The 26422-nt window shown below is 53.7% G+C and overlaps 1 protein-coding gene and 1 long non-coding RNA gene across 3 annotated transcripts; one reads left to right on the top strand and one right to left on the bottom strand.

The window, feature by feature from the left end:
• The first annotated feature begins 4610 nt into the window (after window positions 1–4610).
• On the top strand, window positions 4611–11334 carry LOC117203831 (uncharacterized). 2 transcript variants are annotated; one of them, XR_007475820.1, is made up of 4 exons: window positions 4611–4904; window positions 8590–8745; window positions 10918–11004; window positions 11196–11334. It is a non-coding gene; the product is annotated as an uncharacterized LOC117203831 (long non-coding RNA). The 2 variants fall into 2 exon arrangements; XR_004486766.2 differs by having other exon boundaries at window positions 4627–4904; window positions 10918–11330.
• Window positions 11335–13626: 2292 nt separating this feature from the next.
• Window positions 13627–26059, bottom strand: INSYN1 (inhibitory synaptic factor 1). The gene is made up of 3 exons (XM_004276284.3): window positions 24848–26059; window positions 23718–24425; window positions 13627–14596 (listed from the first exon to the last, which is right to left on the bottom strand). Exons 2-3 carry the CDS (start codon window positions 23871–23873, stop codon window positions 13889–13891), a joined length of 864 nt encoding a protein of 287 aa, XP_004276332.1. The 5' UTR covers window positions 23874–24425; window positions 24848–26059; the 3' UTR covers window positions 13627–13888.
• Between the last annotated feature and the right edge of the window lie 363 nt (window positions 26060–26422).

The raw sequence follows: 26422 nt of genomic DNA, 5'->3' as shown, positions 1-26422 counted from the left end.
CCCTAAACGCCTCGGCATGGAGTCTACCGTTCCCACTGTACAGATGGAAGAGATTGAGGCCCAGGGAGGGCATGGGGTCTGCCTGATGTCGCAGCACACAACAGCCACAGGCAGGACAGAACCTCTGCATTTTCTAATTTGGACTCTTTAGTTCTTGCCTGCCAGTGAAGGTGGTCTTCTGCAGGGCTGTCTTTCTCTATTGTCCCATCTTCATATTCACGTCATCTAAGGTGGCATGCAGAGTCTTCTTTGATGCGTTGCATGCATCTGACACTTTTAAGGAACAGTTTGCTTGCTCCATTTACACCCAGGCATGGGCATGCCCTTCTGGGTTCTGGGGCCAGACTGCTTGCCCTGTGCCAGGTGAGGTCGGGTAAGGGCCTGCCATAGACTGAGGACATCATTTGGCCTGTTTCCTTTTCTGCCTTGTCAAGGGAGATTCAGCTTCTGCTTATTGGTTGTTTTCTAGATTTGACCTTCCGCATTCTCCTGTGGATCAGGGCCTGTCCCTTCTGTCACGTGCCATTGTTTCTGCATTTCTGAATTCAGGGCCATGAAGCCCCAGACTGGACAGCAGCCCTGGAGCTGAAAAATGTACTGTTTCATGTGTGTCCAGCTGCTGGCTTGCTTCTGTATCTGAAGATTCCTTTTGTTTTTCCTCTGAGCCCCGGGAGTTTTGCAAGGTTGAGGTGGCGTTCCTATCCCAGGCTTCCCTCCTTGTGTTTGCTAGATTCCCAGGTAGCCTGGCTCCACCCTGGCTGATCCCAGTCCTTCCCAGGCCATGCCTGCCTCAGTCCACATCCAAGGCTTAATGCTTAGGAAGTTGTTCTCAGCTGATGGCCTCTGGTTCACTTCTCTATGAAGCCTTCCTTTATGTTAGATCCCGTGCTGTAGCTGGATAGAGAGGCCATGATCCACTAGGGAGGTTTGATCTAGGAGGACCTGTGGGGTCCAGAGTAGGAAGAAGGAACCTTGGAGGAATTGGGGGAGGCTTACCAAAGATGGTGACATTTGAACTGAGACTTGAAGGATAATTGGTATTTTAGTCTTGGTTGGGTGTAGGAAACAGAAGCTACTGTATTTTAAGCAGAAAGAGGTTGAACTCAGCGTCCTGGGTGTTTATAAAATCATTGGAAGGGCTGAAGGAGCAGGCTTGAGGCTGCCAGGAATGACTCCCAGAATACTACAGAACTGACCAGCTAGGAGGCTGCTACCTTGGCCACTTTAGAAAGGCATTGTGGTAGGCTGAATAATGCACCCCCCCAATATCCCCATCCTAATTTCTGGAACCTTTCACAGGTTTACAATGGTAAAGGAGACTTTGCAGATGTAAGTTAAGAATCTTGATCTCACCAAAGTGGGTATAGAAGGATCATATCTCAACATAATAAAAGCCATTTACAACAAACCCACAACCAACATAATACTCAACAGTGAAAAGCTGAAAGTCTTCCTACTAAATTCAGGAACAAGACAAGGATGCCCACTCTCACCACTTCTATTCAACATAGTATTGGAAGTCCTAGCCAGAGCAATCAGACAGGATAAAGAAATAAAAGGTATCTAGATCAGAAGGGAAGAAGTAAAACTGTTACTATTTGCAGATGATATAATACTCTATATAGAGAACAGTTTCCACACGAAAACTATTAGAACTAATCAATGAATTCAGCAAGGTAGCAGGATGTAAGATTAATATACAGAAATCTTTTGCATTTCTTTACACTAATAATGAAATATCAGAAAGAAAAGTAAGGAAACAATCTCATTTAAAATTGCATTAAAAAAATACCTAGGAATAAACCTAGGAATAAACTTAACCAAGGAGGTGAAAGACCTATATGCTGAAAACTATAAAACATTGATAAAGGAAATTGAAGATGACTCAAAGAAATGGAAAGATATCCATTTGCTCTTGGGTTGGAAGACTTAATATTAAAATGGCCATACTACCCAAAGCCATCTACAAATTTAATGCAAGCCCTATCAAAATACCCATGACATTTTTCACAGAAGTAGAACAAATAATCCTAAAATTTATATGAAACCACAAAAGGCCCAGAATTGCCAAAGTAATCCTGAAGGAAAAGAACAAAGCTGAAGGCACTGCTTCAGACTATGCTACAAAGCAATAGTAATCAAAACAGCATGGTACTGGCACAAAAACATATAGCTCAGTGGAACAGAATAGAGAGCCCAGAAATAAACACATGCACCTATCTATGGTCAATAACCTATGGCAAACGAGGCAAGAATATACAATGGAGAAAAGACAGTCTCTTCAACAAGTGGTGTTGGGAAAGCCGGACAGCCTCATGTTAATCAATGAAATTAGAACACTCCCTCACACTGTATACCAAAATAAACTCAAAATGGTCTAAAGACCTAAATATAAGACATGACACCTTAAAACTCCTAGAAGAGAATATAGGCCAAACATTCTCTGACATAAATGGTAGCAATATTTTCTTAGGCCAGTCTCCCAAGGCAAAAGAGATAAACCAACAGGGCCTAATAAAACTTAAAGGCTTTTGCACAGCAAAGGAAACCATCAACAAAGTGGAAAAACAACCTATGGAATGGGAGAAAATATCTGCAAATAATGTGACTGATACAGGGTTAATATCCAAAATATACAAACAGCACATGCAACTTACTATTGAAAAAACAAACAACTCAATCAAAAAATGGACAGAAGACAAATAGACATTTTTCCAACGAAGACATATAGATGGCCAAGAGGCACTTGAAAAGATGTTCAACATCGCTAATTTTTAGAGAAATGCAAATCAAAACCACAAGGAGATATCACCTCACACCTGTCAGAATGACTCTCATCAAAAAATCTGCAAATAACAAATGTTGGCAAGGATGTGGAGAAAAGGGAACCCTCGTAAACTCTTGGTGGGAACGCAAATTGGTACAGCCACTATGGAAAACAGTATGGAGTTTTCTTAAAAAACTAAAAATAGAGCTAACATATGATCCAGCAATCCTACTCCTGGCTATACATCTGGAAAAAACAAAAACTCTAATTTGAAAAGATACATGCACCCCAATGTTCATAGTAGCACTATTTACAATAGCCAAGACATGGAAACAACCCAAGTGCCCATCAACAGACAACTGGCTTAAGAAGCTGTGGTGTGTGTATATATATATATATATATATATATATATATATACACACACACACACACACACACACACATATATGTATATAGTGGAGTATTACTCAACCATAAAAAGAATGAAATATTGCCATTTGCAGTAACATGGATAGACCTAGAGAATATTATACTTAGTGAAGTAAGTCAGAGAAAGACAAATACTATATGATATCACTTATATGTGGAATCTAAAAATATCAGTAATACAAATGAACCTATATACAAAACAGAAACAGACTCACAGACATAGAAAACAAACTTACGGCTACCAAAGGGGAGAGGGAGGGAGGGAGGGACAAATTAGGAGTATGGGATTAACAGATGCCAACAACTATACATGAAATAGATAAGCAACAAAGATTTACTGTATAGCACAGGGAATTATATTGAATATCTTGTAATAACCTGTAATGGAATACAGTCTGAAAAAAAAACACACCTGAATCACTTTGCCATACACCTGAAACTAACACAATATTATAAATTAACTATACTTCTCTTATTTATTTATTTTTGGCCCTGCCACGCAGCTTGTGGGATCTTAGTTCCCTGACCAGGGATCAAACTCTTGCCCCCTGCAGTGGAAGCTTGGAGTCCTAACCACTGGACCGCCAGGGAATTCCCAGCTATACTTCACTTTAAAAAAAAAAAAAAAGGAATCTTGAGATGGGGAGATTATCCTGGATTATCCAGGTGGGCCCCATATAACCCACGAGGGAGGTTACATAAGAGGGAGGCGGGAGGGCAGAGCCAGAAAACAAAGAAAGAAAAAGAAAGAAATTGGATGACAGAAGCAAGAGCTGACTTGAAAATGGAGGAAGGGGCCCTGACGCAAGGAATGCAAGCATCCTCTAGAAACTGGAAAAGGTAAGGAAATGGATTCTCCTCTAGAGCCTCCAGGTGGGACCCAGGCCTGCCGACCTTGATTTTAGTCCAGTGAGATTGATTTTGGACTTCTGACCTCCAGCTTTAAGAGAACAGATTTGTGTTGTTTTAAGCCTCTAAGTTCGTGGCACCTGGTTATGGCAGCAAAAAGAATATGGGATGTAGGGGAGGAATCATTGGAAGCACTGGGTTCGGGACCTTGCTGCCGTAGCCGGGCCTGGGAGCAGGGATAGTGCTATTGCCTCCTCACACCCATGAGTCGGAAGACTCAACCCTGAACTGCTGCTGCCTTTCCACACCCAGGCTTGCTGGCCTCAAACAGCCCAAAGCAGCCATAGATAGCCTCCAGATCTGCCATCCCAGTCTTGTCAAAGTGCCTCTAACTTCTGGAATGCAGCATTCATACACAGCTTCAGCTGTAAGAGGGCCTGGGAAGTGTCCTTTCTACCTTTCCAGTCACAGCAGTCTAGCAAGGCCACTAGGAAGGGGTAGGACTGGGATGCCAAGTGTTAATCAGACATAAACACAACAGGGGAATAACGAATGATTAAAATGAGTCATATGTGTTAAAACCTGTCTGGGGACACACCCTGAAAGCCTCACCCTGGCTCGTGCACGGCTGCCTCTGTGCTTGAATGAGGCTAAGCTATTTGCCCCAAGTCCCACAGCCAGCAGGTCATAAAGCAGGGATCAAACCCAACTTTGTTCAGTTCTACAGCTGGAGCTTCTAGGCCTACAGAGGGGGAAGCAGGGTCAGTCCCACGAAGGCAAATGGCCTTGAGAACACAGAGGCAAGAGGGAAGCAGGCACATCAGGGACTTTGAGCAGCTCATCTGCCTTGAACGAAAGGTATGTGGATGGGAGTGGCAAGGAGGGCAGGGACCAGCAGACACCAAGCTAGGAGGGTCTTAAATGTCCTGCTTTGTTTATTTGTTTGTTTGTTCTTGTTGTCATCTGGCCATGTGGCATGTGGGATCTTAGTTCCCTAACCAGGGATCGAACCAGTGCCCCCTGCAGTGGAAGCACGGAGTCTTAACCACTGAACCACCAGGGAAGTCCCTTAAATGTCCTGCTTTGTGATCCTAAAGGCCACGAGGAACCACTGACATTTTTTTCTCTTTTCTTTCTTTCATAGGAGGTTTTGAGGCAGGAGAGTGACAAGTTGTTTCTCATTTTGTATGTGAAGTACCGTTTACACTAGAGATCAGGGAGCTGAGTCAGGGAGAGCAGACTGAGCCCTGACCCTGCTCACACACGGAGCCCCTCCCTTGCCCTGACTGATCCTATCCTTGGCCTCTCCCTGAGCCCTAATTCTTAATGTAGACTCAGCCTGTCCAGCACCTGAGCCTTTCTCTCACCCAACCATCCCAGGAATGCCACTGATCACAGGGGCAATCAGGTGAAAGAGTGATTCACTCAATGCAGGCATTCTCTATCGCTTTGTCTGCAGCCCAGAGCTCACATCTTAAAAAAGCAGAGAAGCGTCAGCTTCCTCGTGAAGGATAACTGGGCAGTGCTTGCCTTGCACCTGTGAATCAAGGAGGACCAGGAGGAGTAGGGGTGGGGGAGGAGAGGAAGGTGTCCTAGGACATTGAGCTCCCTTTTCCATAATGAAGGGGGCTCTCATTACAAACCTGGAGCCTCCTAGCAACCAGATGGGGGTGGGGGAGCACGTAATGAAAACCTGGAGCTACGTGTGCTCTGCTGGGCCTCCAGGAGAGAGATCTGACCCCAGGCCCTCCCACAGTCACATCCCAGCGGGGTCTTACTTAGGAGAGGGATAAGGAGACCTGGTAAGCAGGGCTAGCCAAGTCCATCCCTCACTGATATCCTCTGGGCTTTCAGAATGTACAAGCCTTATGGGGAAAAGGCACTTGATTAAGCAAAAATTCACTGAAGTGACATCTCACAGTGTCCCATCCAACACTTGAACGATGGCAATTACCTAGTGAATGAGTCGTCTCTGTGGCTGGTGCTCCAGTGGATTGATGGAATAGCTACAAGGGCTATTTGAAGATTCCTTTATTAAAAAGTATGAGTTCATCCCTCGGTCTTGCAATGATGCCTCTAGATTAAAAAAACAAAGCAAAACAAAACTGAGTGGATGCTTCCGCACTTCCAGAAGAGGTCAGCGCCTTAAGGAGGAGCAGGGTCAGGCAAAGTGCCCTTCTTGCCCCTTCGCTCCCCCAAGACCCAGAATGACGTCCCCTCCTTCTGGGAAGACTTTGGGACTCATGGCCCCCACTGTGGATCTGGAGAGGGGTTTAAGTCCTGAGGGCAAAGGAGGGCTATTGAGGGCCTGAGTGAGAGGCATGTTCATTCAACGTACATTCACTGAGAACCTACTATGTGCCAACCCTGTGCCAGCTCCTGGAAGCACAGCAATTGTTCCTGCCCTCAAGGGGCTTGTGATCCACTGGAGGAGAAGCTGTGTGGGGAAAATCAATCTCAGTTTAGTAATGAGGGTGGAAGGAAGGTGTATGTTTAAGACATGCAGGGGCAGAAGGAAGGCAATGGCACAGAGAAAGATGAATTGGGGGCAGGCTGAGGAATCAGCCTGCCTGCAGGAGGCACTGTAGATGCATGAGGGCCACTGCTGACTGTTTCCGTGTGGAACACCAGCCCAGCATTGTCAGATCTACTGATTTTTTTTTCTTTTCTTTTCTTTTTTTTTCTTTTGGCCACACTGTGCGGCTTGTGGGACCTTAGTTCCCTGACCGAGTATAGCACCTGAGCCCCAGGTGGAAGCGTGGAGTCCTAACCAGTGGACCAACAGGGAATTCCCTACTAGTTTTTTTTTAAGACAGTTTTTTAGAACAAAATTGAGGGGATTCTTTGCCCAAGAAACCTGAAATCTGTTTTTATGTAACCTCCTCTTTGAAACAAAACTATGTGTGGGAAGCAAACAAGTGTGCAGGCCACCAATTTGCAACCTCTGGATGCAACAAAGAGAAACACCTACGGAACTGGAGGGTGAGTAGGGTCAGCGTGGCCTAAGAGGGATGTCACTGGGCTAGAGAAGTTCTCAGAACGCCCCCCTCCCCAGGGCAGGAGGACTACCTGCAGCTTCCTGGACAAGCTCCCAGTCTCTGGCCTGAGCACAAAGAACCCTTCTATGAGGAAGCCAGAGGGAAGGGCCTGGATTCGACCTTCCTTTGAGAAATGCAGGACCCTGTGGGAGACCCACATGCTGAGTGGGCAAGACTGGACTCCATGTCTGGGGCCCACCCTGAATGGCCTCTCCTCTTACCTTCATCAGGCCTGGAGTGAAATCCATCCTGAGAGAGTGGCACCCCATTCTCAGGCACCAGGGACACTGCAGTGTGCCCCGCCCATGAAAGGGGTGGTAGGTTGAGTGCCCTGGGCCTTGTCAGGCTGGTCTCCTGCCTCATGCTCCTGGTTCCTCTGCCAGGGACTTCCTGCCCACCCCCTTGGGGGCATAGGCTGCCCCCAGCCATCCTCACCCCAACACTGGGCTCATCACTCCTGGGATTCACCCTTTCTTGTTGGTTTTATGGATTTAACTCTCCACACTTGCCCTGGGTCCCTGGGGCAAATGTGCCACCCCCCAACACTGTCCTCCCAGGGAGTGGTCAGTCTTGGGGGCAAAGGGGAGAGATGGTGCCAGGGTTCTGCCCCTCTCCCTGCACTCTGGGGTCACCAGTGAACTCTTTTCCTTCCCCACCTCTCCAAAGTGGACGTAACCATCACTACCTCCTCTGGGAAGCCTCTCACAGTCTACTACTTGGCTCAGGGAAAATTCTCCATCCCTACCAAGATCTCCTGGAAAAGTCCTACCACTGGCCACAAGGAAACCACACAAAAATCAGGGCCCCCAGGCCTCTTTCCACAATTCCTCCACAGGCTGTGCCTTGTAGTGACCCCTGCCCTGTCTTACCTTCTTGGGGGTGGAGGCTGGGTCAGGTAGAGTGAAGGGCAGGTGAGCTGGTGTCTGCGGTGCTTCTAAGATGGCAGCAGCAGCGGTGGGAAGGGAAGGGCGCCCTGCTGGTGCTGCAGCACGGATTGCTGTCCACAGGGGGAAGCTTCCACCCTCTGCAGGGATCAGGGAGGGAGCAGCCTGAACAGGGAACTGAGAGCCGCAGGCAGGTGTGTGAGCTTGAGCGTTCCTGGCAGGGAGTCAGATATGATCAGGCACAGTGCCTGGGTGTGGACAGCATGGGCCTGAGGTTACCCGCCTCGGTCTCCTTGGCTGACATGGCTGGGGACAGGAAAGTGGGAGAGCTGGGTGGTGATGGTGGCTACGCAAACTTCTGTAGTCAGGGTTCAGGGCAGGAAGGTGGGCAGAGTCAGCTCTCATCAGGATCTTGGCTAGCTCACCTCTAATGGGGCCAGTGAGGTCCCAGCATCCCCCCACCCCACCCCCACCCCCTGCCCCATGGAAGAAAGAAAGGTTCAGTGAGAATGCGTTGCAGGAGGGGTGTTTAATCTAGTTGTGAGATACTTTGGGGAGTCAGCATATGTATTTTACTTACCATTGTGCTAATCATGTGATGTTCTTACCTATTCATTACAGTGGGTCTCTATCACGATACTCTCTTCTGGATAATGCATTACCGAGCTCCCTTCTCCCAGTCTCAGACTAGACAGGCAACCTTGATTCCTCCTCCCACGGTCAAGAAAATGGAGTGGCTCTGAAGAGGCTGTGGGACTCTCAAGTCCCTCGCTGCAGGTGCTCTCATCTTTCCCATCTTGCACCAACATGCACCCTCTGCTTCAGCTAGGCTTTTCTCTGCTGTCCCCCGAATGGCCACCCCAGCCATCTTTGTAAAGTTACACCTACCCCAGATGTCCTTCATTCCCACTTCCAAGTGTCCAAGTTCTACTCCATTGCAAATGAATTCCATTTCAAATCCTCCTCCTTCCAGCATCCTTTCCTAGATATTCCAACCCCTAACTAATGCCAGCTCAGCCCAGACCAGAAAAGGGCTGGAAATTTCTTGGACTGAGGACAGCCTAGTCTTCCTGGCTCTGCTGGAGACATGAGAAGGGGAAGAGGACAATTTGAACCTGGGGCTGTTTTCTGCTGATCCCTAGTCCATGCCCCAGACCCACAGGGAACCAAGGGCAGGTTCTAGGAGTCTTGTTTCCAAGGGCCTGAGCCCTGGTGAGCGCTGGTTAGTTGTGCCGAGGGAAATCCATGCTCTGGCAACATCTCTACTTGCGGGGGTTCCTGGTACCCTGAAGCTAGGAGTGTGGGAAGCATGGGGAAGTCTAGATCCAGATCCTATTTCTGCATTTAGGGGCTGGCTGTTTTGGGAAGGATACTACACCTCTCTGGGTCTCAGTTTTCTCATTTGTAAAACGGCAAGAGTCTCAGTTACGTGCAGGGTTCCTGTAAAGTAGGTAAGATAATTTATGTAAAGCGACCAATGCATCAAATAATAGGCATTCCATAAATAGTAGCTCTTATATAATGTAAGTAATAACAGCAACGGTAAATCCCCAGCTCCACCAATTTCCTACTGGGCAACTTTGAACAAATTCCTTATTTGTTCATCAGCTCCCTCACCTGTAAAATAAGGATCGTGGTTCATCCGTTTATTTAATAAATAATTATTGAGCAACCTATTATGTGCCAGGCACAACTAAATCTGTCATTTAGTGTTAGTTAAGAGATGCAGCACAGTGCCCAGCACGTACTAGGTGGTTGATAAATGTCAGTTTTCTTATACTAGCCGCCGCTGGAGGATGGGAGGTAGGTGGGGGGAGGGAGGGGTTGGGACAGAGAAAGGGAACTCAGGAGGGGCAGAGATGGAAGGCTGGGCCTGCCTTGAATTCCCAGCTTCCTCCCCTGCCCTTTTTTCCTTCTCTTGACAGAGCCTCGCTTTGTCTCTAAAGGCGGGGGATGGTGCTGGGGCGTCTGAATAGTTTGCCCCTCTTTCTGCCCCTTGGTTTCATCAGACTACTTCTGTAGACTAGATCATCTGTCCCTTGCCTGTAAAATGGAGACAGTGTCTTATTCTCAGACATTGGGGCACTGCAATGTGCCCGCCCCATTCAAGTGGCATCAGGCTGAGGACCCCTGCCCCCACAAGGACATGTCCCAGAGCTGTCTCCTCACTAAGCTGGTCTCCCGCCTCAAGCTTCAAGTTCCTTTCTCAGGGATCACAGGCTGGACCCAAGGCCTGTGGGCTTCTCAGCACTGAAACCCCATACCCTTCCGTTTTGACATTGCCCAAACCCCTGCCACACCAGACCAGACCCTCACAGAGCGTTGTGTGTATGTGTGTGACAAGCAAAATGAGATCTGGTATGTAGGAAGTCTGCAATAAAAGCTGATTGAATGAATGCACAATGGATCCCCTCTGCAAATGGGGCTCATTCATTCATTCAACAAACATTTATTGAACTCATAATCCGTTTGGTTCCAGGCTCTGTGTCAAGGGCTGTGACATTCAGATTAACAGCAGCCAAGCTCTCCAAAGACTGAATGGCATTCACAGGTTTCCTGCTCCTAACAGCCCCAGGCCCACCTGGCTCTTAGAGCACCAGGCCCCTCCCTCACCCCCAGAGACCAGAGCATTGACTCCACCACTGATTTTGACTGCAGCAGATGTTCAAGTGCTGAGTCATTGACTTCGAGGTCGAATCCCGGTGCCATGACCCATCCTGTGCCCTTAGGCAAATTATTTAACTTCTCAGAGCCTCAGTTGCCTCATCTGGAAAACAGGCATAAATAAAAGTGCTTATCTCATATTTGCTGTGAGGAATAAATGAGATGAGGCACACGTTTAGAGCAACACCCAGTGCATAGCACGTGCTCGATGAACGTGAGCTCTTACTACGACTCTTGTCTCACTCTTGTGTCACAAGCGCTTACCTCCCTCTGTCTCCTCCGCAGCACCGGCCAGCACAAGCCTGAGCACGCAGGAGGTGGTCAGTGAAATAAGACCTCTTGGAAACAGGGAGATCTGATGGGACATTCTGGGTAAGGAAACCCAGAAACCAGCAAAGGCGTGGAGGTGGGGAAGAGCTGGGAGGGACTGTGCTTGGAGGAGCAGGAAGATGGAGGGGAAGGTCTCAGGGATGGCAGCGTCTGCTCAGGGATGGGAAGCTCACTACTCAGAAGCAGCAGGTTCGGTGGCTCAACGACTCTGACTGTCCTAGTTCTTTCCCTAGGTGGCCACGCTCTGCACTTCAAGTCATAAGAAAGCCACGGGGATCAGGCTCCACTGTCAGCGAGGCCTAGACTGGATGTGGCATAATTATGAAGGAAGACCAGTAATCTGGGGGGCCTTCAGAACAAATACCCACTTTCCCGTCTTCCAGGACACCCTCGCACCTTTGCCCTATTTGGGGCAAGTAGTCAGGTGGTGGAGCAGGGAACAGGTCTGGCTAACTGATGGATGTTAGCCACGACCACACACAATCACAGAGAGCCAGAGTGGGGGCTGGAGAGGGGGCTACCAGGAAAGGACGATGCCTTACCCAGGGCTCTGTCAGAGATCCCTGGCTCTGGGTCTGTTTCTTCCTTGGTGAAATGGATACTATTCTGTAGGTTTCTCTCCCCTGTGGTAAAGATGAAAGACGGTAAGGCTAAAACCAATCTTGCCGTTGGAAAAGAAAATCCAGGGTTGGAGGTAGAACTGGATGTCTTCCTTCAGAGCTAGGTGTGCCCATACTTGGGGTGGGGTGGGGGGCTGCCCTGGATTGCTCCCTCCTCACTGTCAGGTAGGGCAGAACCCAGCTGGCCCTGGGCCCCTGGCATTCATCCTGTGAGCCAGGGTCCCATCATTGATCAGCCCCAACTGCCTGAGAACTTCCTGGGGCTGATAGAGGAGCTCAGACCCCTGGCTCTCAGGCCTGGGCTGGGGAGAGCTAGCCACGCTCCACCACACCCCTGGATTTCCACCCTGGAGGCTGCACCTTGGCTCACATCTTTAGGGCTCTGACTTTAATCCCTAGCCCGAGGGGAGATTCCAACACTGCAAAGCATGCACCCTAGGCCTGGCCCATTTCATCCTGATAGCATCCCCAGCATCTGCTCGACTGGCCTGCACAATCTCTAGCTCCTGCACTGCTGCGGCTGGACAGCGCCTCCTCTGGCCCCTCAGGCAGGGGCAGTAGGTGCTGCCAGGTTGCCGGTCAGGCCCTCCTGGGCCCCCATGTGCAGCAGGGGGGGTCCCCAAGGAGTGGTGTCCTTACCTCCCTGATCTGAGCGAGGGGCAGTGGAGCAAGCTGCCGTGATCTCCGGAACTCAAGCTGCTGTGGGGGACAAAGTGAAGCAGTGACCCAGGGACAGCTCCCATTCGACGGGAGTGGCTTCTTTGCCCACTCCACTCAGGACTCCCCACCTGGAAAACACTGGAATCTGGGTTGGGTTGCACTGACCACAGTGCACGTCCAGTGCCTTGGTGCTTACCAACTGCTTTCACATTCCCCACTTTGTCAAAGCCCCATAGCCCCCAGTGAGGTAGGCGAAGACTACCAGACCTATTTTACAGACGAGGTAGATAGGCTCAGAGAGGCAAATGGATTCGCTCAAGGTCACACTGCTGCTAGAGAGCAGAGCCAGGTATAACCTGGAAACCACATGCTCATGGTGGGCAGAGTGGCACAGGCTCTGTGACTTTGGGCCAGTTACTTAACCTCTCTGAACCTCAGTCTTCTCATGTGAAAAATAGGGATAGTGATAGTTCCTATCTTGTTGGGTTATTGTGAAGATTAAATGAGATAATGCTGTAAAACGACCTCGGCATAGTAGTCGCATAGGGACCTACTCAATGAATGTGAGCAATGACTGTGGTTATTATCCCAAGAATACTCAGACGCTGTCCCTGTGTAGGCCACGGCCCAGATGAAGCCCTGTTGTTACCTCTAGGCTCCCATCTTGTCTCTGTTGGTGTCATTCAAGACCTGCTAAGCTGGGCTCAGGGTCCCAGTGTGGAGAAGCAGGGACAGAGTAGGGCCACTAGACTCCTCTCCAGGGCTGCCTGCCTGGTGAAGGGGGCCGGGAGCCTGTCTAGGGCTCTGATTCACAGCCCCACGGCAGTGGCTGCCTGCTTTCTCATGTGGACCTCAGGTCTGCTCAGGGCCAAGCAGGGGCTGACTGAGATTCTGCCCTGAGTCTTTGATCCCTACAGGTCAAGGCTGAGCATGGGAGCTGAAAGGATCAGGAGTGGTCTAGGCTCTCCAAACAAATCTCGGCCCAGTTCAGCCTGGCCCTCCAGGGTCTGTGGAAGCCCAGTTTCCCAGCATGGAGGCCCGCACATGGGAAGAGCTTGTTCCTTCTCTGTGTGCTGGGCAACCCTGAGACGGGAGAAGGGTGGGATTGTATATATCCAGGTAAGTTTGCCTTGGGGAAGCAGAGGCAAAAGTCAGCCTCAGAGTAAAAGGCACGGGGGTGTGAGTGATCCTGGGCCCAGCTGGAGTGACGCCACCCCCAGGCCCTCGGTCCTGCGAATTACACCCACCGTTAGCCCTGGGCTTGGACACTGCTGCTTGGGAGCCTGCCTCCTACTCACGAATCCCCTTCAGGACAGGGCCCAGGCCGGCGGCCGGACTCCACCCCCGTGCTCTGGGGTCTGCAAGACGAGTCCCAGGTAAGACCTTCCCCACCTCACCTACACACTTTTGGACACCCTCTTCAGGAGCCCTGCCATGAGAAGGGAGGGAGGGTAGTTCTGGCCACACTTCCTGAGACCTAAGAGGTGAGTAGGCATCTCTGTGTCTAAGATGAGCTCTGTGAAAGCTTTGGGGCCTGTGGGGCCGGATCCTTAGCATTTTAAAATTTTATTATGACTGCGTTTGTTTAAATATATATATATTTATAGCTCTATGTGCCCACCGCCCCCCGGCTCCCTCCCCGGCCCCTAGTTTTTCCCCTTGGCTTTCTGTCTGGTGGCCATGTAGGGCAGCACCGTCTGAGTGCTCTTGTCTGACACCGTTTGGGTGCTGCTGTTTCTTGTGACCCTTCGGGTCTGCTCGGGGGCCAAGGTGGGGTCTGAGCGGTGGCCAGTCAGTGGAGAGCGCCTCGGCTTGTAGGGAGCCGGGGAGGGCTTGAGGGGGCCCGCGTGGGCCTCTGTGTGGGGAGGTTCCGGGGACAGGCCCACCTCCTCCTCGCCGTCCCCCTCCTCGTCGTCACAGCATAGAGCATGGTAGAGCACTTTGTCGCTGAATCGCACCCTCTCCCGTGTGCCCGGGGTCCGCTGGGGCAGCTGGCCCTTCACAGGGCCAGCGCTGAAGGCCTCCTCGCTGGAGGAGTCCGGGGTCTCCACCCGGGGCCCGTTGGGGATGGGCACGCTGCCATTCATGAGCCGGTAGTCAGGGCCAGCCCCTGGCCGGGTCGACTCGGGGCCGTCCACGGAGTCTGAGGGGGTGGAGATGTCCAGGAAGGAGCAGAACTCCCAGCTATCCGAGAGGATGTCAGCTGTCATAAAGTCCAGGTGGCCCAGGTCAAAGGGGCCGCCCACGCCCACCTTGTCGCTGCTGGAGGTGCTGCTCACGGTGGCTGTGGTCCAGTCATCCGGCTCCAGTTCGAAGTCAAAGTCCGAGGTTAGCTTATCGATCTGGCTCACCACCTGGCCGGGGAAGGGGAGAGGAGCGAGTGAGAGGGGCCAGGCAGCGGCCAGCACCACCTAGGTGTGAGTGTGCCCCGTCCCACCCTACTACACCCCCTGGCTGATGACCCTACGGGACACGACTGGACTTGAGGTCACCGCTTTGTTTGCCCTGTTGAGGGCCCAAACTGGACAGGGTGAACAGAGCTGGTTCCGGCCATTCCCCTGGTTCCACTCCTCAGTGCCTTTGGGGGAAGGGGGATGCCTTCCAGCCCTGCACCCCGTCCATTCACACGTCCCTCTGCCCCAAAGCCAGCTGCTCTTCTGGGGGCAGCCCTGGTGCTCAGAGCTTGATCTTCCTTTGGTTGACAGGGGGCCATTTAAAAAGAGCTGAGAGACGCCAGCAAGGCCACTCAGTGGTAGGATGAGCAGCCCACCCACCCTTGGAGAGGAAATGATACATGGTAACTGCAAAGAAGGCTCTGCCCAGGCTTTCTGAAGCATCCTGGACCAGCCCCTGCAGTGGGTCAGCGAGCGCCCCCCATGGGTCTCTACCACCCCATCCCTACATAGCCCTGGAGCCTCCTCCATCCTCCCCTTCCCTGCCTCTTGATGAGTGAAGATCAGTCCTGGTTTGATGGGGAAGGGATAAAGCAAGCATTATTTGGTAAGCGATAAGAAAACCATCCATCCTGGGCCCAGAACTGCTGGTTAAGTGCCCGCAGGGGCTACAGAGGTCACTGCACCCACCTGCCCCGCACGAGTTGAAGCCCCGTTTCATGCAGGAGGCCCTGCCTCAGGACAACCCTTGCCTAGGCCACTGTCAGCACAGACATCAGCAATGAAGACAGTGAGGCAGAAAGAGAGACCCAGTCAGACATAGGAGAGGACAGAGCAAGGGGAGGAGAGGAGATTCAGGCCAAAATCCAAACCAGTACAACAACAACAAAAGCAAAGCGGAGGGACCAAGAGACCCAGAGACAAAGACATAGGCAGTGAGTCATCAGGCCCAGGAGCTAGCTCCCAGCCCTCTCCACTGCTCTTTCCCTGGAGTCAGAGAGGTCAGTTAATTCATTAACTAATGAAGTCCCTAATTCAACAAACGTTTACTGAAGATGACTGCTGTCCGGGGATGTGCTAGGTGTTCAGCAAGGAGTCCGGGTGGTGAGTGCCTCAAAGTGCAAGTGGAAAGCAAGGGCAAAGATGATGGGTCAGGAGGAGTCTGGCTCGGTGAGACGTCTACTGCGTCAGGAGTTGGGAGCTCTGACGCTGGCAACCTGGTCGGTCCTTTTCCCTCTCTAGGTCTCAGTTTCTCAATCTGTAAATGGGCAGTTGGGTGACTAGTTTATCTCCAAACTTCCTTCCATCTCTGAGATTCTAGGACTCTTGTATTTAGAGGAGTGACTTGAGAAACTGTTTTGGGGTGTCAATGCCTAGGGATGCCCACTTCCCACAGCCCCCGACCAGGGATGGAAGGAACACTCAGCTGAGGCCTATGGAAGAGCTGGGGGAGTCAAGACACCTGGGCTCCTGATTCGGCTTAGACATCAAATGTTCTGTGTCTTTGAGTAACTCACATAACCTCTCTGGACTTCAATTTCACTCACCACCAAGTGGGTATGATAATCTCAGGCCTGCCAACCTCACCAGAGCTTCCTGAGGAACAATGAGAAGGCAGTAAAAGGGCTTTGTGGGGGCTCTGGTGATAAAAGTGATATCATCTCCCATCTCTGAGCACCTACTGTGTGTCAGGCTTTCCACCCACGAGATCATCATCTCCTGAATTTAGGGATGATGGACCAGAGGCACCAGTCACGGGGGACCTGAGATTCCCGCCTCTGCCGGCCCTGCAACACCGCACACGGCTGAGGTGCTGCCACGATTTCTGGGCTTGGACAGGCAATGGGGATAGGGCTCTACCCTCCGGTCTGACCACCCCAGTCCCCCACCCTAGAATGACTCCCCCACTTCAGAGAAGCTCGCATCCCCCTTAAACCCTTGCTTAACCCAAGCCCCACCTGAGAGCTGGTGGGAGCCCTGGCCTAGAGTAGGGGCTCTCAAACCCGGGTGCGCATCAACTCCCCAGAGTTTCCGATTCAGTAGGTCCCAGTGGGGCTCAAGAGGTGCATGTCTAACAAGCTTCCAGGTGATGCTGCTGCTGCCGCTGTTGGTACCAGGAACAGACTTTGAGGACCACTGGCCTAGGGGACTGGGGATTTAAGCTGGTGAAAAATAGCTCCCCAGGGCATGGCCACCCTGGGGAGAGGCCCTGTGCCCCTGGGACAACCACACGCTCTAATTAGACTCCGCTGCCGAGAGTCTGCTGCTGTCTGAGGGTGGGAGGATGATGGTAGGAATCTGGAGTTACATGACTCGGCTGTGAACTCACAGGGTTGCCTGTAGCCAGGCCAGGCCCCGAAGCTGGGCTCCTAATCCCCTGTGAGGAAGATGCAGGGTCCACGGGGCAGGAGCCCTAGAGCCTCAGGCCTGGACACTCTTCCCGCCCAAGAAGCCCTTGCCGGCCACCTGCTCAGGAGGCCTTCACGTTCAGGCCCTTCCCCTTCTCCATTAGAATGCCCCTCTCTGTTTCAATCCTGGGAGAGTGGAGGGAAGGAAGGGAGGGAGGTCTGGACTCAAGTCCCAAGTCTGCCCCATCTTGGCTAAGAGACTTGAGAGGCAGGTGATTTCCCTCTCCATGTCTCATTTCCTCCCCTGTAAAATAGGAGGACACACCTCTACTTGCCAAACGTTGGGGATTCAACAGCTAGGAATGTGCTTTAAACTGCAGAGTCTGCACAGCCAAGCACTTAAGAATCTGGGCTCTGCATCCGGGCCTGGGGACCCAGATTGTATGCAGGGCCCGGGTCAGTCCACAAACCCTGCTGCCCGTCCCTGGTGCCTCATTTCATGGGGCCGGTTAGGAGGGCAGGAATAGGGTAGGCCCCAGGCTACCTACCTCTCTGCTTTGGCTGTCTTGAAATCTATGATTTCTCTCTGAGATTTAATAATCATTTTGCCTACATGTAATTTGGGATTGTCTTGGAGTGCAGGGAAATAATTATATACACAAAAGGAAAGAGACGGGGAGAGAGAGAATGGAACCACAGAAATCACAGAACCATAGAACCTTGAAGCCAGGAGGGACTGGAGACACTGCTGAGACCACTCTTCCCATTGTGCTTGCTGACGGGGACTAGAAGGGGCTGAGCTGAGACTGGAAGTCAGGGGTCAAGGATGGGAATCACCTGCTCTACAGGGAGCAAGAGTGAGCACTAGAGAGGAAGGGCAGGGCTAAGGGCTGTGGCAAAACCTGCTGGGGGCCTCAGGCCCTGTCCCAAGGGTGTCTACAACCTCTGTCCTGGCCACAGCCTCAGCTGCACCCCCCGCCCCGAACACTGCACCCATCCAGTCTCCCCACTGACAGCCGCTTCCTGTCCAGCTCCTGCTGCACCCAGGGAACTTCCTAATCAACCTGCAGGAACACATCACCTCTCTGCTTCCAGCACTTCACTGCTCCCCAAACTCCTGAGCCTCCCAAACACAACCCCACAGCAAATCTGGTCACAGGCCCTGTTCTCTCCAGCAAGCAGCCTCCTCCCTGCCAGGCCTGCCCCCTCACCTGCCCAATTCACTCCACCGAGCTCACTTGTGCCTCTGGGCCGCACCTGGAATGCCTTCTTTCTTTCCCACTCGTTCCCTCTCACTTCCATAAGGAAGTCTTCCCTGACCCCCAGTTGAGGACAGGTTCCCTGTGAAAGGCCCTGAAAGTACCCTGCACCTCTCCTTATTTTCCAGTAGTTATCACTGCTACCGTTTTGTGTGCAGATGTTATAAGGTTGTTGATGTCTCTCTCCTCACTAGACAGGAAGCCCCATGAAGGGCAGGACAGGATCTGTCTTGCCCACCATTGCATCCCAAGTTTGGCACAGGGATTAGCACATTCTTTACAAATATAGCTTTTCAATGAGTGGATGAGTTGAGACAGAGGGCTTAATAAAACCACTTGGGGCTTCTTTTTCGAGAGAAAGTTCCATGGGCCTGGACACTCCAACACTGCCCGCCCTAGCCCGCCCTCCAGCCGTGGGTGAGACCCCTCTCCAAAGAAAGCACGTCTGTGTTCCCTAAGGCCCCAGGACTGAGGACCCGGGAGCCCCAGAACCTGTTTATCTCCTCCCCCTTCACCTCTGGCCCCTTCAACTCCCTTGACAAGCTGCTACCTCCTTCCCTCCCTCCCAGCTCCCCGGGCAGCTGGTTACATAACTTGGGATTCTGCATTATTTATGACCACTGATTATTTTTTAATTCTTGATTACGTTATTTATTGTCTTCCTGGAGGGCTGTGGAGCTGGGGAAGGGGTGGCGGGGAGCGAGTTGACCGTGCGTGATTCATGATTTTCATCCTGCAAGTTGGCATAATTGGTCGGGGAGTTTCTTGAATCTGTCTGGAGGAGGAGAACGCAAAGGGAAAAGGGAGGAAAGGAAGGCGAGAAAAAACAAAATAATAGGAAAAACTCCGCACAATTCTTGCTGAGCTGTGGGTGACGGAGCTGACCCACTTTGGCACAGCTCTGTGGTCCCTAGCCTCTCCGGCTCCAGCTGCTTCCTGGCGGGGACACATTTATCTCATGCCTGAACGGCCCTTGGCTTTCCTTGCCGCCTCACATGCAGCGCCTTGCCGAGGTGACCGCACAGTCACCACCGGGCCTGCTCCCCATGAAAATTGGGTGGGGGGATCCTCCACCACCGCCCCTGGCTGTGAAATGTTTGTGCCCACCCCTCCATCCTCCTGAGGTGTTCGGACCTAGGTGGGCAACTGTGCCCTTAAGTTATGTCCTACTCAAGAGTCAGTGATGATGTGAGAGACACCGGCCGATCAACACAAGAGACAGTTTTGAGCCTCCATGCTGAGCGATATCTTGGGGAGGGGACAACCAAGGAGGAACCTGCTCAAGGTAAGCTCAAAGGCCAAAGGCAAGCCCCTTATCCCTGGCCTTGGGGGCTCCCAGTTGATAGGAAACAGGGAGAGCAGCGGGGAGGCAGACTCCCACCCCGAAACACAACCAGGAGATTCCTGGAGAGCGTGTGGGATTCTCACTGAGGACAAAATCCAAATTCCACACTGTAGCCTGCGAGGGCTCTGTGTCATCTGACTCCCTTCTCCCTCTTTGACTTCCTGCTTTTCTCCTAGTTCACTCCACTTCAGCTGCACTGGCTTCCTTGCTGATCCTGAACACACTGAGCCCATTTCTTCCCCAGGATCTTTGCACAGGCTGTTTCCACTGCCAGGAAGGCTCATCCCCTAAATACCACCCTCACTTCCTTTGGTTCTCTGTTCAAAAGCCGTCTTATTGGAAACCCCCTTCATATCCCCATATCACTGTCATTCTCTATTCCCTTTCCTTGCTGCAAGAGGATGGGACTGCCTACTGCATGCAGGAGGTACTAAATGGTGCCAGCCAGGAGGTCAGGGTCCTGGCTTTGACCTCCCTGATGATGGCTAAGAAGCTGATGTGACTCCAAAAGAACAAAGCCATACACGGAGTGAGGCGCTGGCCAGTGCTAGAATATTTCATTAATAATATCTAACAGATAATGGAGTGAGTTTTGTGCCCATCACTGTGCTAAGTTACTTTATATATAATATCACATTTAATTCTCACAACAAACCTGGGGCTGGGGGATGGGGTGGGGGGTGTAAAATGTGTTATCCTCATTTACATGGGAAAACAGAAGCACAGAAAGGTAAAGAAATTTTCCCAAGTTCACACAGCTAGGTAGGGGGCAGATCTTGGATTTGAACCAGAGACATCTGGCTGTGGAGCCCATGCTCTTAGCCCGTAGGCTGTGCTGTGTCTCCAAATTAAGAGCCACAGAATTCTGAGGAGCTTAGAGAGCCTGCCGGGATTGGCCTGGCATTCTGGAGTATTGGGGAACCTAGGAGAGATGAGGGCTAATTAATGATTGACCGTCACATCCCTCTGCAGCACAATTTTAGCTTTCAAAGCATTTACATTCCTCACCTCACTTAGTCCATTAAACTACTTTTCCCATTCATGGGACAGAACTTGTTCCTCATCGCCTGGGAGGCCAATGGCAGAGCTACAGCAGGGGTTTGGAAGGGTAGGGGAGGTATGGGACAGGAAACTCCAAATCCTTTAGGGGTGTGAGTAGGTGTTGGCCCCCTTACCGCATGCCACACCCTGATGAAACCCTAAGATCACACTGAGGTGAGAATGATCATCACCCCCATCTCAGAGGAGCAGACTGAGGCTCAGGGGCCTGGGAAGGGAGTGCATTCGGGTCCCTCGTCTTTCTACGAACTTCAGGCTGTACGCTCAAGAGGGTAAGGAGAGTCTGCCATGATCAGTGGTGTCTGGGGCTGGGGAAGGGAGCAGCAGAGAGAGGAGAATGACAGAGGGGACACAGCTAAGCCCTTCCTCTCTGCTGGCCTTGCTCCTTCATCAAGCATCCTGTGCTACTCCCCAGCAGTCTTGCACGTGAATCTTGTCTTCACATCTAAGTGCTTTATGCACCCTGGCATGAGAACCCCATTGGTGAGCCCTGAGCTGGTACTGCCCAGGGAGTGGGGTGTGATGAGGGAAAAGTGTCTGCCACCCTCTCGACTTTGGGCCCATCCATACCCCCAAGGGAAAATGCCTTACTAAGCTACTGAGAAGGAGCGCCTGACAGATCCAGCTTTACGGCCCCCGTGGAGGACCAAGATGGCAGGTTCCAGGGAGCAGGGGGACTGAAACCCTTTCCTCCAAACCAGAGCTTGGCGCCCCCCACTCAGTAACCGCATTCCTGACGAATCCCATCCAACAGGAAGTCAGTTATGGCATCTACTCTTCTGTCTGGGCTTCCCAGAGCCTCACCTGCTTTCTACAACACTTCCTCTGCCCATCACCCCATGTCCAGACCCTGCCTGGGGGATGGAGGAGCTCTGAGGCCTGGTGACCCCTCCCAGCTGGGTGCTATTGGCAGCGGGCAGGCTGTGGCATACAGGGTAGACTCTGGTTGCCATAGCAACCTGCCAAAGTCTTGGGTGGAGGCACAGGGCCTACAGGGTGTGTGGGGGGAGGGGACTCATCTCTCCCTGTCCTAGCTCAGGCCTCTAGGCTGCAAATCCTGGGAATCTGAAGCTCTGCTGTTCGAGACATGGGAGTAGGTGAGTGTGTGTGCTGGGAAGGGACATCTAAAAGATCTGCACATGAATCCTAGCACTTCTGAGCTCCCTGCTTCACCCCTAAAGGGTGCTCCTCAGAGCATCACAGCATGAGCATAAGGTATCACCTCTAGAAGACCCCTGTCAAAATGCAAAGATATCAATTAGCCCACCTGCTGAAGCCCCAGAATAGGCAGCAGGAACCTGAGTTCTAGGCTTCGTTCTGCCACTGGTAGGCTGTGTGACCTTGGACAAGCCCCTATCTCTCTCTGGCCTCAGTTTCTTCAACAGCAAACAAACAGGGATGGTCTGGATGACCTGTGAGATGCCTTCAAGCTCTGGATGGCTATTTGGGGAGGGGTGGCAGGTGCCTGGAAGATGCTCAGTTGGGAGTAGGCTCTGAGCTTATTGAAGCTGCCTCCCAGGCTTAGAGTCAATCCTGGCTCCTTCTGGGCAGGCTTGCTGGGGCATAGGTCCCATGCCCCTGCCCAAGACTGAGACTCTGGACAGTTCCCATGGTCCTGATAGAACCACAGAGCATCTGAAATAAGATGAGGGTGGAGAGAGTCAAAGAGGGGACTGTAGTCCTCTGGACCAATGAGGTTGGGAGAGGAGGGGTTGCTCAGGGGCATCTGGCCTTTGACCTCCAAACTGTATTCTCAAAGATGTTCAGTCCAGACCATGGCCAGCCCAGTCCATGGGAAGAAGCACCACACTTCTCTCTACCTGCAGCAATAGCCATTCCCACCTCCTGAGAAAGGACTTCCTACTACGCTCCTCCATGAGGCTGCCTCTGGGCAGAGGGGCTGCCCTGTCCAACCCCTGCTTCTGTCCCAGCATTTCCACAACCCCCTCTACTCCGAACATGACTCCCTTCCAACACCCTCTGCTCCTTGGCTCTCAGGCCAGGCTAGAATGCCACTTTCCCAGTCAGGATTTGGTCCACCATCACCCCCTCTCCCCAGCCTTCCTAGCGCCCCCATCTTCCCCACACAGCTGGCTGGGGAGAGCTCAAGCCCATAACTCCAGTTCAATCACTCTCCCTGCCATCTCTGCAGGGACCCTGGTTACAAGGAGTTGAAATTTGGCTAAAGCCCACCTGGCTGGCATAATGGCACCCAGCAGGCAGATTTAGGCCAGCGGCTCAGAACGCTGGTCATGCACGTTGGGCTTGAACACAGCCCAGGGGGCAGGGCTGAGGACATGTGTACCTCATTACCCTGGTGACGTGGGAAGCAGTAATTAAACCGGGCTCCGCTTAGAGAGACAGAGAGGGACACATATCCCAGGATCTCTCACTGACTTTTCAGCCTTGGCAAAAAAACATTCAGAACTGTGGGACGGGGATACATACCTTCAGAGGAGATTCCTGCCCCTGCCAATGTACTGATATCCACTAGCAGGCCCCTAGACCCATTCCCACCTCAGGGCAGGGAAGACATAGCTGGCTTTAATTTTTCCAGGATCAAGGGTTCTAAGTATCTGTGTGATCTCTGGGGAATGCTCTGAGCTGGGCCTTGAGCAGCGGGGACTGCCTCAGTAGAGCCATCCACACTCTCCCAGGGCCCTTTATAAGCCAGTCAGAGTCTGGGAGGCAGATGGTGGGGTCAAAGGTCAGTTTGGGTCCCAGAAGAATGTCTTCCACTAAGAGGATGCCGTGGGATTCAGTCCTTACTGGGCACCATGCGGCTCTGAACCATGGGCCCACAACATGCTGCCCAAGCAGTCTCAGGATCACTGAGGCCCCGCCAGTCCTGGGGTACGGTGAGATCTTCAGCGAAGCAGATTTGGGGAAAGAAGAACAAGGAGAAGGAAGTACCCAGCACAGTGACCCAGGTGCGCACAGCTTTGAGCGCGCACGCGCGCGTGCGCGCACACACACACACACACACACACACTTAAACACATACGTGTGAGTACGTTTCCTGGGCTAGGCCCAGGAAAACCGGTCTAGGGGCTGCCTGGCCCCTCACTTACCTCCCTTAGCTCCTTGGCCACCTCCTTGAGCTCCCGCAGGATGTCCTCCAGCTGCCCAATGACCATCTTCATGCGCTGTCGAATCCGCTCCCGCTCGCCACCACTGCTGGGGTCGTCACTGGGCTGCCCGAGGTCCGGGGTGCCCCGAATGTTCATCCTTTACCACGTGGCTGCAGGCCTGCCCATACTCCCGCCAGCCGGGCACACGCTGCGTCTGCCTCCACGGAGCCCCCCTCAGCTGGGCAGAGCTCCACATCTTAACGGCCCCCTAGCCCACCCTGGCCCTGGGTGGCCCTCACCCAGCCCCTGCCCCCTGCCACCCCGCCTCCTCTACCTCTGGGTGGGGAATGGGACACCCAGAGGGAGACAGAGTCTGACCAAGGGGGGTCAAGGTGAGGACACAGGAGAGCAGGGGGAGGGGCCTTGGGTCTCAGGAGTGGCCTCTAGGACTTGAAGTGCCTGTGGGTATGCTGAGCTGGACACAGAGGCAGGGGGATGACTCTGCAGGGACTATGGGTAAGAGATGCCCTTGGGATGGGCGGAAGGCAGCAGTAATACCCTCACAACTCCTAGGAAATTGCAAAGGCAGAGGTCTCGAGATGCAACTGACACCTGCAGAGGGATGGTGGCTGGGGTCTTCCGGATGTGAAGGGGGCTCCAGATGTGGGTGGCTCTGGGAAGGGAGCCGGATTGGAGGAGGGCAGCCCCCTGCAGAGAGAGCGAGCCTGGCGTCAGCCCTCCCAGGTTGCAGCACCCGCCGGCAACGCTGCTGCCTTCCTCCTCACCCCAGCCTGCACCTTTGCTCGCTGGGGAATTGGTTTTATTTATTTATTTTTTTTGTAGGGAGGGATGATGGAGGCAGATGCTCTATAGCACAGCCCCTCCCCAAAGGGAAAACAGGAGCCCCTGCTTTAGAAGCCGAAGTCCTCAGCCTGCGATGGGGCACCCTGCCCTGGCTCTCCCCAACGCCCCCCCACCCCAGTCAGGCCAGGCCCCGCTGGTTCACTGGAGGGCCTCTCCAGACATCCATCCTCCCTCCTAGTGCCCCCGGGGTGCCCTCGTTCCCCGCTGGACCTTCCCTTCCCCTGCCCCGCCTTCCGTGAGAACCCCCTCTCCGCTCCCGGACTCACCAAGGCGGGGAGTGGGGGCACTGGCCTTCCTTCCGCGCAGCGTCGGGGGCCAAGTCCCAAGGCGAGGTTGGGGGGCCCCCAAGGCTCCCTAGGGCGGGCTTCTCTCTCTGGACCCTTCGGTCCTTGGCCTCAAGGAGGTCCTCAGAGCCGCCACTGGAGACATCTGGACGGTGGGAGGGGGCGGGGCCTCCACGCTCCAAGGAAGAGGCCAGGAAAAATCTCTCCCAACCCCCGCCGGGCTCTGGTGGGGAATGAGCAAGGGTCCGGCGGGTCCGGGGCTCTGAGGCCACAGGTGAACCGGGCACAGGGCGACCGAGGCGACGCCGGTCCGGTCCCAGCACGCAAGCCAAAGTCTGAGGGATCGGAGGGCGCCGGGATCCCTTCAGCCCACGCCCGGCATTCCCGGGGCTCGGCACCGTCCTGAATTCGCTCTGTCCAGTCCAGATCGGCCGGCTCCGGGCTCTGCCGGGGTCTGCCCTGCCCGGAGTGAGCTGGCACCCGTGGGCGCCCGGGGCGCGCTCAGCCCGGACCCCGAATGACCGCGCTCCGGCACCTGCGGCGTCCGGAGCGGCCGCGAGGGTCCGCTCAGTCTAGCCCCGGGGTCCTCCGGGGCGACAACGCTCTCGCGGCTCAGTCCACGGTCGGAAAGGTCCGGAATCGCCGGGCCCCGGGGGGAGGGGCGGTGTTGGCCGCGGGGACCAGGTCCCCGCCGGGCCGGGCCGAGGGAGAGCGGGGCAGGGGGCCCGGCCGGGCTGGGTCTGGCGGCCGGGCGCGGGCTGGAGCGGCGCCGGGTGGAGGAGAGGAGGCGAGAAGAGCAAGAGGAGGAGGCGAGGCGAGGCGAGACGAGGGGAGGGAGCGCGCGGCGGGCCCGGCGGGCCGGGGCGCACGGGGCTCGCAGCCTCCTCTCCGCTCCGCCGCCTCCCGCCCGCTGGCCCTCGGCTCGCAGCCTGGCCAGTCCCCGGGCGCCCGGTTGTGCCGGTGGGGCCACCGGGCGCCGGGTCGGGCTGGGCCTCCCTCGGCCGCCTCGCCCCGCCCTGCCCCGCCGGGCTCCGCGGGCCTGGGCCCGCTTCCCGAGCGCCGCGCCGCCCGCGCCCCGGCCGCCCCCGGCCCGGCCCGCCCCGCCGCCCCCCGCCGGACTGGCCGCCCGGGCGGGCGCTGGCTCACTCAACGGCCGCCCGGCTTGCTCGGCTCCTCTCTCCTCGGCGCTGTCAGGGAAGGGGCCGGCCCCGCGCGCCGGGAGGGAGCTTTTAAAGCGACACACACGCCTCCCAGCGCCGAGCGCGCGAGCCGCGGGGTCTCGCCACCCCGGTGACTGGGAAACGTCCAGCGCTTGCGGGGCTGGAGGCGGGCTCGCCGGGGCGCACTCCTGTCGACCTCGGGGCGCGGAAGGGCAGCGGGTTAGGGGCTTACTCAATTCCTTCCTACCTTTCCATCAGCCCCCATTGCCCCTTCCCCCACTGCGGTGCGCCCCGGGCTTCCCTTTTGGCTAAATTTCCCGCATCCAGGCCCTCCCCCTTACCCCATCATACCTCAAACTACTCCCAGACGTTGCCTTAAGTCAGATTCATTAAGAAA

This window comes from Orcinus orca, chromosome 2 (genome assembly GCF_937001465.1).
Source record: "Orcinus orca chromosome 2, mOrcOrc1.1, whole genome shotgun sequence".
In the NCBI taxonomy this organism is placed as follows: Eukaryota; Metazoa; Chordata; class Mammalia; order Artiodactyla; family Delphinidae; genus Orcinus; species Orcinus orca.
This window is presented reverse-complemented; position numbering and strand designations above follow the sequence as displayed.